Source organism: Cherax quadricarinatus, chromosome 21 (assembly GCF_038502225.1).
Source record: "Cherax quadricarinatus isolate ZL_2023a chromosome 21, ASM3850222v1, whole genome shotgun sequence".
Lineage (NCBI taxonomy): Eukaryota > Metazoa > Arthropoda > Malacostraca > Decapoda > Parastacidae > Cherax > Cherax quadricarinatus.
Genome location: NC_091312.1, coordinates 5,344,743 through 5,356,856, shown reverse-complemented (window position 1 = coordinate 5,356,856; position 12,114 = coordinate 5,344,743). Strand labels below are relative to the sequence as shown.

At 37.2% G+C, this 12,114-nt stretch overlaps 1 protein-coding gene across 1 annotated transcript in view; it reads right to left on the bottom strand.

Annotated features, from left to right (window-relative positions):
• Positions 1 to 8,249: 8,249 nt before the first annotated feature.
• The window catches only part of LOC128689070 (class A basic helix-loop-helix protein 15), a 106,144-nt gene continuing 102,279 nt past the window's right edge, over positions 8,250 to 12,114 (bottom strand). Inside the window, exon 6 of the mRNA XM_053777148.1 lies at positions 8,250 to 10,264. Within this exon, the coding sequence (XP_053633123.1) occupies positions 10,141 to 10,264 (124 nt within the window). The 3' untranslated portion in view covers positions 8,250 to 10,140. The remainder of the gene's footprint in view (positions 10,265 to 12,114) is intronic.

The following is a 12,114-nucleotide window of genomic DNA, read 5'->3' as shown; positions in this document are numbered from 1 at the left end:
ACAAAACTGACTCCTCCAATGTTATTGGAGGTATATAGGGCCACTGACAAACATATGCCGCCCAGCCTATCTTCCATCACCTTAAACCAATGCCAGCATCTCCAAGGTACATTATTATTATTATTATTATTATAATCAAAAGAAGTGCTAAACTGCAAGGGTTATACAGCTCAAAGGTACAGTAAGTGTAAATAATTTATATTTATAAGGTAAAAATTTCTTTATAAATTCAAGTGTAAATATTTCTTATTCATAAATTACGTACATTGTTTGTGTGAATACTGTTGGTGACTTCTGCTGCTGCCTCCCCTACTACTAATATGTACAGCTTCTCTCAGTGGCCCTTATAAACCCAACACCACCACCACCACCACCACTCACTCCTCACATATGTAATGACATTTTATTCTAGAGTATAGATCATGTTTCTATGTTATTAATATTGTTTATGTCATATTAGATGAATTGTGATAGATAAATAAGCTGTGGAATATAGTTCTATAAAATGTATTTTTTGTTTATATTTTTGGATGTCTGAAACAGATTAATTGGATTTACATAATTTTTTATGGGGAAAATGGTTTCAGTTTTTGTGAATTTCACATTTCGTCAGACTCTCTGGAACAGATTAATCATGAAAAGGGGAGGGTCCACTGTAATTTATAATGAAATACAATTTATGCAAGTCACTGCTGTAATGTCTTGACCATTCAATGGATTTTTTTTTTTATTAGTGAGTAGATTTGATTTTTCTAGTACTGACCATTTTGCAATTTTCCTTTCACTCACGTTGGTATTTTTTTCTAAGCACATTTACATTCACCCCAAACCTAATCTGTCATTGCCAGAGTTCATAGAGGCTTTAACCCGTAAATGGTCCAAACGTATATGTACGTTCACTACCGTACTGCCCCAACTTTTTTGAGAAAAAAAACATTGTTGTTTTAAGAAAAAAGAGCATATGGTACCCAGGCATCCCCAATTATTTTAATATGGCACACAGTGAGTGCTCACACCCATTCTCTCATGTCTAGGCGACTCAGGCTTATCGTGGCAATGTTAAATGTATGACACATAAAACGTATATATATGTTTGGGGCACTAGTGGTAAAAACGTATAAATACGTTTGGACCGTTTACGGGTTAACCCTTTCAGGGTCCAGAGGCCAAATCTCAAAGGGTACACCAGGGTCCAAGAATTTTTGAAAAAAAAAAAAAAAAAAAAAATCTTTCAGAATTAAAGATAATTATCTGTAGGTAATAAAACAAAAAAAATGTTTTCCATCAGTAGTTACCGAGATATAGAGGCGTGAAGTTGACCCTCAGTGACCTGGTGGCGGCAACGTCTGCAACTTCCGTAAAGTCTCATTCTTTTGTTTTAGGTTCTTGTTACTTTTTTCTTTTCTAATGTTTTTTTTTTTCCAGTAACTTTTGTGGCCTGTGAGACCAATATAATGTATAAATGCATAAATGTATACTCATTGTATTCAGCACAATAACTGTGCTAATTTATCATTATGTTGCTTACAAAACTTGTTTACAAGTTATTGTAAACAAAATAACGATGGAAATATTAATGTGGTTGAGTACAACGGTACCATATAGTACCATATGGTACAATGTACCATAGGGTACATTGGTAACATATGGTACAATGGTACCAAATAGTACATTGTACCACATGATACAATGATACATTATAATACATTGTACCATATGGTACTATGTATATGGTACTGTTGTATTCAACACAATAACCACACTAATATTTTCATCATTATTTCATTTACAATAACTGTTTACAACAAAAAATGCAAAAATGTTGTATATTAGTAATGTTCGATTATATATTTTTACATATGTACAGCCACTGGACGTGTTGTTTGAGGTGGATGATGAAGCACTTTGTCTTGGAAACTGCTGAGTCAGGGGCATATGTCCCCACTCGCTCAGTCCTGGCTGGTGCCCGTGGCACCAACAAAACCTACTGGCCATGTGGTACAGGGTATCGTATATTACAGGGTACCATATGGTACAGGGTACCATATGGTGCATGGTACCATATAGTACAGGGCACCATATGGTACAGATACAGGGATCCCTATAGAAATAAGTCACCCTGACTTTTTTTTGGGTTATCCTGGGATTTTATACAGTATGCCGAGGTCAGTGGTCACGTGTGGTCACACCTGTCCTGAGCTGTCTGGGTATTAGCGTGCGGTGTTATCAAGCACCATGGCTTGTTGTAGTGTTTTAAAATCTCAGCTTAAAGTGTTGAAGGAGGAGGTTCTACTTCTTCAGGAGGAAAATAGGAGGCTGAAGCTTTGCCTAGATGTGTTTGGGAGTGAGTGTGAGATAGTTGGTGCTGGTAAGGAGGAAATGCTTACCACCAGTGAGAGTGGCAGCTGCTTTAAGTGGCAAGTGGTTCACAGTTCAGGAAGAAGGAAGATAAGGAGGGTTAATAAAGAAGATGTGAAGGTAGGAAATCAATTCTCTGTTCTTCAAGACGAGTGTACTTCAGTGGTTAGTGAGGTTAAAGGTACCTCTAACTCCCCTGCTAATCAATGTAAGAATATTCTGATTGTGGGAGACTCTCAGGTAAGATATATAGACCATGCTTTTTGTAACAGAGATAGAAAAGTCAGAGTGTGTGTGCCTCCCAGGAGCTGGTGTTGGTGACAGTCAGCAGGTTGGATAATATTATGTCAGGTAATGGGAACAAGCCCATTATCTGTCTTAGTGCTGGTGGAAATGACATTGGGGAGGGCAGGAGATGGGAGTTACTGGATAAGTACAGGTCAGCTATAGAAATAGTCAGATCTAAAGGAGGGATCCCTATCATAGGTAGCATCTTGCCTAGAAGGGAAGTGGGCAATGAATAGATGTCTAGGGCAATTGGTATAAATTGCTGGCTAGACAGGTACTGCAAGGAACTTGCAATCCCATTCATTGATAACTGGAATAAATTCTATGGCAAACATGATATGTATGCAAGGGATGGGGTTCATCTCTCTGGGGCTGGAGTGGTTGCATTAGCCATTTCGATTGAGGGGGTCATTGATGACTTGTCTAGGACTTTAAACTGATAGATTATAGAGGTATGGGTGTTTGTGGGAAACAATCAGGCTGCAGTATTATTGTTGGAAACAGCAGATATTACCAGGATACCTCAGGGATATGTTTAAAAGACAATATTCAAAATAAAGTTCCTAATAAAGACAAAGCAACTGATTAACAAAGAGAGATAGTAGAGGGCAACGAGTGACTAGCTCCCTTAAGGTTTAGTTACAAAGAGTAGGAGTCTAAGAAATAAGATAGATGAGCTAAGATTACTCACGAGTGCAGGTAATATAGATGTTATTTCTATAACTGAGACCTGGTTCAACTTGAAGGATAGAGAAATGCCTTCTGAATGCAGCATAAAGGGTTATAAACCATTCCACATTGATAGGGTCAACAGGAAGGGTGGTGGATTGGCGATGTATGTCAGAGATAATTTAACTTGTTGTGTTAGACACGATATAAGAATAGAAACATCGGACACAGAATCTGTTTGGCTACAGTTTCTCGAGGGGTATGAAAAATTAATTTTGGGTGTGATATATAGGCCCCCAAACCTTGATAGGGAGTGCAGTAAGCTGCTATGGGATGAAATTCATAAGGCGTCTAGATGTGAAAATGTTGTGTTATTGGGGGATTTTAACTTTAGATAAATTGATTGGAACAATTTGACAGGAAATCTTGAGTCTAGTGACTTTCTGGATACAGTTCAGGATTGCTTTTTAAAACAGATTGTGACAGAACCAACCACAGGAAACAATCTGCTTGACTTGGTTCTTGCCAACAAAGATTCACTAATTAATAATCTTGAGGTTAATGATGAGCTTGGGGAAAGTGATCACAAATCACTTAGTTTCAATATATTATGGAATTACCCAGTAAACTGCAATCAAGTCTCTGTCCCATACTTTCAATTGGTTGATTTCCTGGGACTGAATTATTATTATTATAATCAAAAAGAAGTGCTAAGCCACAAGGGCTATACAGCGCTGCAGGGTAGAGAAGGAAGTGAGGGTATTGGGTGGCAGAAGGGGGAAGGGATGATCAGTAGGTTACAGAAAACAGGGCAGGGGATAGTGCGGGGGTAGAGGGTAGCAAGAGATTGAGGTAAAAAGGGCTGAAGGTATCAGAGTTTGTGAAGTAAGTCGGTTGTTGTCAAAAAGTCAATGAGAGATTCCGGATGAAAGGTGGGTCCATCAGCGATAAGGGAAGTTAAAGAGAGAGCAGTGGAGCAAAGACAACGGCGGAGGTAAATTCTGCGTGCTCGTGATAATGGAACCTGACAATTCTCAGAGAGGAGCCCTGGGACTGAAAAATTACCTGGGTGGGCTAAATTGGGATGATCTGACTATGGGTCAGGTAGCTGGTGTTGGTTGCAAATATGACATTTTTCAGAGCATAGTTCTAGCTGCTCAGTCAACTTTTGTTCCGAGTAGGGAAATTAGATCTAACAAAAATGATCCCAAATGGATGAACAATAGATTAAAGCATTTCATAGGTCAAAAGAGAGGCATATATAGGCATATCAAAAGAGGGAAAGGGCAGTTAAGAAATCAATATATTCAATTAAAGAGAGAAATAAAAAAAGGAATAAGAAAAGCAAAAAGGGATTATGAGGCTAAGGTCACAAGGGATTTGAAGACTAACCCAAAAGGGTTCTTTCAGGTATACAGAAGTAAGATTAGGGACAAGATAGGCCCACTTAAGAGTAGCTTAGGTCAGATCACTAACAGTGATAGGGATATGTGTGAAATTTTCAATTCTTACTTCCTCTCAGTCTTTGCTCAGGAAGATACTAGCGAAATTCCAGAAATATATAATTATGTAGAACAGGATGATAAACTATGCACGATTGCAGCAACTAGTGACATGGTCCTCAGACAAATAGAGAAATTAAAACCTAACAAATCCCCAGGCCCTGATGAATTGTTTGCAAGGGTTTTAAAGGAATGTAAAGAGGAACTTTGCAAACCTTTGGCTAATTTTTTCAACCTATCACTACAAACTGGCGTAGTACAGTGGACCCCCGGTTAATGATATTTTTTCATTCCAGAAGTATGTTCAGGTGCCAGTACTGACCGAATTTGTTCCCATAAGGAATATTGTGAAGTAGATTAGTCCATTTCAGACCCCCAGACATACACGTACAAATGCACTTACATAATTGGTCGCATTGGGAGGTGATCGTTAAGCGGGGGTCCACTGTACTTGATAAGTGGAAAATGGCAGGTGACAGGTCCTTAGCTTCGAACTATAGATCAATAAGCCTTACCTCCATAGTAGGAAAATTTATGGAATCAATAATTGCCGAGGCAATTCGTAGCCATCTTGATAGGCATAAATTGATAAATGAATCTCAACATGGTTTTACTAAGGGGCGTTCCTGTCTTACGAATTTGCTTTTTTTCACTAAGGTGTTTGAGGAGGTAGATCATGGTAATGAATATGATATTGTGTATATGGACTTCAGTAAGGCTTTCGATAGAGTTCCACATCAGAGACTTTTGAGGAAACTTAAGGCACACAGGAGAAATTTTTTCCTGGGTAGAGGCGTGGTTGGCAAATAGGCAGCAAAGAGTTTGCATAAATGGGGAGAAATCAGAATGGGGGCACGTCACAAGCGGTGTTCCATAGGGGTCAGTGTTGGGCCCCTTGTTCACAAAAATGATATAGACGAGGGAATAAATAGCGACATAAGCAAATTTACCTAGGTAGTAGGTTGGTAGACAGCAACCACCCAGGGAAGTACTACCATCCTGCCAAGTGAGTGTAAAATGAAAGCCTGCAATTGTTTTACATGATGGTAGGATTGCTGGTGTCCTTTTTTCTGTCTCATGAATGTGCAAGATTTCAGGTACGTCTTGCTACTTCTGCTTACACTTAGGTCACACTACACATACATGTACAAGCGTATATATACATACCCCTCTGGGTTTTCTTCTATTTTCTTTCTAGTTCTTGCTCTTGTTTATTTCCTCTTATCTCCATGGGGAAGTGGAACAGAATTCTTCCTCTGTACGCCATGCATGTTGTAAGAGGCAACTAAAATGCCGGGAGCAAGGGGCTAGTAACCCCTTCTCCTGTATATATTACTAAATGTAAAAGGAGAAACTTTCGTTTTTCCTTTTGGGCCACCCCGCCACGGTGGGATACGGCCAATGTGTTGAAAGAAAGAAGATAAGCAAATTTGCTGATGACACCAAAATAGGCTGTCCAATTCATTCTATTGAGGACATTAGTGCACTCCAGGATGATTTGAATAGACTGATGCAGTTTAATGTAGACAAATGCAAAGTGCTAAATGTTGGACAGGACAATAACCATGCCACTTATAAACTGAATAGTGTAGATCTTAATACTACTGATTACGAAAAGGATTTAGGAGTTCTGGTTAGCAGTAATCTGAAACCAAGACAACAGTGCATAAGTGTTTACAGTAAAGCTAATAGAATCCTTGGCTTCATATCAAGAAGTATAAATAATAGAAGTCCTCAGGTTGTTCTTCAACTCTATATATCCCTGGTTAGGCCTCATTTAGATTATGCTGCACAATTCTGATCACCATATTACAGAATGGATATAAATGCACTGAAAAACGTACAGAGCAGGATGACAAAGTTGATCCCATGTATCAGAAATCTTCCCTATGAGGATAGAGTGAGGGCCCTGAATCTGCACTCTCTAGAAAGGTGTAGAATTAGGGGGGATATGATTGAGGTGTATAAATGGAAAACAGGAATAAATAAAGGGAATGTAAATAGTGCTGAAAATATCCGGCCAAGATAGGACTCGCAGCAATGGCTTCAAGTTGGAAAAGTTCAGATTCATGAAGGATATAGGAAAGTGCTGGTTTGGTAATAGAGTTGTGGATGAGTGGAACAAACTCCCAAGTACCGTCATAGACGCTAAGACATTGTGTAGTTTTAAAAATAGGTTGGATAAATACACGAGTAGGTGTGGGTAGGTGCAAGTTGGACCTGACTAGCTTGGGCTACCAGGTCTGGTGCTGTGCTCCTTCGTTAAGTGGAAGTGACCTGAATATGTGGTCATTGTTCTAGGCCAGGGGGGGTGGCATGGACCTGTTTCACATGGGTCAGTAGGCCTATTGCAGTGTTCCTTCTTTCTTATGCTATGTATGATAATCTATAACTTTATTTGTGTACACCTAAATAAACTTACTCAAGTACATGTGGCATCGTAAGCAAGTTTATTTAGGTATACACAAATAAAGTTATATATTATCATACACAGCAGCATATGTTTGGAGACCTAGGATAACCCAAAAAAAATCAGACAGACATATTTCCATTAGGATCCCTGTACCCTATGGTACAATGTACCATATTGTACATTGTACCATATGATATGGCACCATTGTACCATATGGTTTAGAGCCATAGAATTTCTCTTCAGATCCACTTCCATCAGTCTTAGAACTATAAGTTGGGAAGAGGAGTCAGAATTCACCTGGGGAGTGAGAGCTTCCTTGCAGCCAGGCATGGTGAACAAAGCCACTTTGGCAGCATTCCCACAATGCCATGTGGGTGTCCAGATTTTTTCTATAGTTCACACACTGACCACCCAGACCCATTCTCTTAGATGTAAGCCTACCAGCCTTCTCGAACTAAATTTGAGGCTGCTAGAATTTTGGCATAGTTCTACAGTTTGGACCCACAACTCAAAGCCATAGAACTACGGCACGGACCCTGAAAGGGTTAGAAGCTTATGCCACCTTCCTTCGATTCTAGTTGATTGAAACATCCACCATGGTAAGCACGAGATCCTTTAATTCCTTTACTCATCATTGTATGTGTTTATGTTATACATATAAACGTACAAAATGGCATTTTTAAATTAAGTTCATGTTCATTTAAATACTGTATTATATACACTTAAAAATGAATTGTAAATGTAAATACAGTGGTACCTCGAGTTTTGTACAAAATTCGTCCCAGAAGGCTGTTAGAGTGCCGTTACCAAACGAATTTGTTCCCATAAGAAATAATATAAATTAGATTAGTCCGTTTCAGATCCCCAAAAATACACTTACATAATTGTTCGAGTTGGGAGCTGTACGAAACACGGGGTACCACTGTATTCAAATGCTTATTCCCGGATTTTTATCACTTGTTACAGAGTTCCCGCCTACTTTTGCAGAGGTTAAGGTATATGGACAATTATTTTGAAAATAAAAGGAAACAGATTTAATGCCAACTCTCTAATATACATTGATAAATACTATATTCATATGCTCAACTCGTAGATCTCAAGCCATCATATTAAGTTTTTCCTACTTCAACCGAGTGAACTGCATGTCCTGTATATAACAAACTTATGTAGCCAAACTTAAATATTAATAAAATGGCATTAGAGAAGTAAAGTGACCTTTGAAATAAAATATATCAATGAAATGAATGAAAATGATTAGGCATGTATAAAAGTTAAATCTATAACCATAAGGCAGGTGTGTTGTCTACAAAGCATAATACTTCAAATAGGCATATCCACCACAACCAATGAAGAGAGCAGACAAAATACAAATATCACTAAGGCACAAGGTTTCAGATAGCATTGACAAGTTATTCTGTAATTATACACGAGCTGTGGTGGAGACAAGTGTTAGGCCTGAATAGATGAATCTGGTGTAACAACCTTAATACATTTACACCATGGTTCCCATATGTTTGTAAAGCATATCTGTCAAAGTATGTATAAAGTGATAAGTACTTCAGCACTGTATGACCTGTAAGTGTGACACTCGTAATGTCACTTTATTAATTAGTATGAACTCAAAGTTCCAGTTATTAATTGTGATAGAAGAGTTCATTATATTTCTGCTCCCCTTCAGAAGGTTCCTCGATGCTGATGAGGGCTTTTGATACAAGAATTTGGATTGAACCTGAATGACCCCCCCCCCCATGCACTGTATAATCCCTATGGGTGTAGTGCTACCTTGTAAATACAGCAAAAATATATTTCTGTGTTGGGAACAATTGTGTCCACCAAGCAATAACAAGTCTTATTTCACATATTCATTTAAAAATCTTTTATGAAACTAATCCACTTCACAACATTAAAAAAAAAATACAATTGCTTTGTGATGCTTAAGGAATGGTTAAAAATTATTCACAAAATGGACATAGTAATTTTTATTTATCTGCAAGAAAGTTTAGTATGTCTCCACTTCAACTCTTTCTTGACTTTTTTTTTTTTTTTTTTTTTTTTTTACAATTGAAATTTTTGTGGTTTAATTATTCATGATGCTTGTGGATTATTGTCATCATTCAGGATTATTTTTATCTGTGAAGACAATATAACAAAACTTTCTTCAATATGAATTATGACAAGGAGGCATCACCTATAATTTGAAAATCTCTCTAGGTTTTTACCTTACTGTATAAAAATATCTTTTATTTATGATCTTGTGAGCTGTCATGGGCAGAGAAATTGAAAGAGTGCAATATATATTTATGAAACCCCCTGCTTCTGCACAAGCCCACTGGAAGTTGCTAAGAAAGCTGTAATATTTGTGCAAGATAAAGTGTAGTGTGTAAGTGGTACACTGTGGTAATACAATGTATTTATCAGTCTTTTTTTTCTCTTAAAATAGCAATATTGCACAATCCATGTCACTCCAGTAAAGCACGTGATACTATGTATAATTTATACTTTAACAGTATAATTATTTTATTAATGCTGGCATCATAAAAAAAATATTTTACAAACTAATTCTGATATTTATCTCATAAAAGATAGTCAATCTTTAATATAACACTTTCATAATTTCCTACTAAGAGCATTAATTAATGGGTCGGGGCATGAAAGCAACATCACACAATTTAAGAACTTCACTGCTATAAATTTACAATGAAATAATGAATTTTCTTTTTTCTTTTTTTTTTTTTCTTTAAACTAGCAGAGGCAGTTCTATTGTGTTTACTGATGAATGCTATCATGCCCCGACCAACATATTTAGGCTCTTTAATGAAATTTGCATACTGTAGAGTTTGGTAAGTTTTCCTTTTTATTTGATAGAACTTTCGTCTCACTACCTCACCCATAAAGTATTTTGAGTCTGCTTTATAACACTTGTGTGACACCATTGTTATTGATTTCTTCCATTTCTTCCTCTTCCTCTTCCTCCTCTTCCTCTTCATCATCATCTGGATTTTCATCATCTTGGTTAACAAAAGCCTCTAAAAATCTGAAAAAAAAAAAAAATGACTAAATATTACAATGAAAATTAACAACAATCACCACTACTGTACCAGACAAATATGCATTGTTTTGAATAAGGCAAGAAGTTGAGATCATTCCTGCAATAAACCAAGTATGGCTATGTTCTTGACAGCCTTCCTGATTAAAGACTGACCATGATTAGTACTGTCTGACCCTACACATAACATGCAATGTATTTCAGGCCCATGTCACGTAGAAAACTTGCACAAGTTTTTTTTTTAACCAGTTATCTCCCATAGAGGCATGGCAAAAAAAAAAAAAAAGACAAATACTCATTCAATATCTGTCTTGCCAGATGTGTGGAGACATCACAGATCATATGACTAAACTGCAACGTTCCCCACACCACCACTTAAGTGCTAGCACTTTACTTCCCACCTCAGACTCAGTCCCTGAATCCCTTCATAAAGGTAACCTTGTTCGCACTCCAATGTCATGCCAAAAGAAAATTATATATACGTGTATGTATGTATGTATGTATATATTATATATATATTATATATATATATATATATATATATATATATATATATATATATATATATATATATATATATATTACACACACACATACATACATACATACACAGTGGTACCCCGAGTTTCGTACAGCTCCCAACTCGAACAATTATGTAAGTGTATTTTTGGGGGGTCTGAAATAGACTAATCTAATTTACATTATTCCTTATGGGAACAAATTTGTTTGCTAACGGTACTCTAACACCCTTCTGGAACGAATTATGGCCAAAACTCTGGGTACCACTGTATATATATATATATATATATTATATATATATATATATATATATATATATATATATATATATATATATATATAGACACAGTGGACCCCCGGTTAACGATATTTTTTCACTCCATAAGTATGTTCAGGTGCCAGTACTGACCGAATTTGTTCCCATAAGGAATATTGTGAAGTAGATTAGTCCATTTCAGACCCCAAACATACATGTACAAACGCACTTACATAAATACACTTAAATAATTGGTCGTATTCGGAGGTGATCGTTATGCGGGGGTCCACTGTATATCAATGACACTAATTAGCCAAGGATTCGAATCCATGTCGTTTTGGCCCTATCTTGTGGTTAGCGAAAATCACATGATGCTCTAACCCACAGGTTAGAGCATCATGATCCGAGGACATACATTGGTGTAGGTACCTCTGAGCTAATTTCATTCTAATCCCTGTTTGGTGTGCTAGCCTCCACAAGCAGAATACGTACTGCTTGTGGAGGCTAGTACACCAAACAGGGATTAGAATGAATAAATAAATATACACGTATATACAGTGGACCCTCAGCTAACGATATTAATCCGATCCTGAAAGCTCATCGTTAGCTGAAATTATTGTTAGCCAAATTAATTTTCCCCATAAGAAATAATGGAAATCAAATTAATCCATGCAAGACACCCCAAAGTGAAAAAAAAAAAATTTTTTACCACATGAAATATTAATTTTAATACACACAAACTGTCACCACTTACCTTTATTGAAGATCTGGTGATGATTGATGAGATGGGAGGAGGGGAGTGTGTGGAAGTTGTTAATGTTTAGAAGGGGAATCCCCTTCCATTAGGACTTGAGGTATCAAGTCCTTTTCCGGGGTTACTTCCCTTCTTTTAATGCCACTAGGACCAGCTTGAGAGTCACTGGACCTCTGTCGCACAACAAATCTGTCTATAGAGGTCTGTACCTCCCGTTCCTTTAAGATTTGCCTAAAATGGGCCACAACATTGTCATTGTAATAGTCACCAGCACGGCTTGCAATAGCTGTTAGGGTGATTTTCATCCAT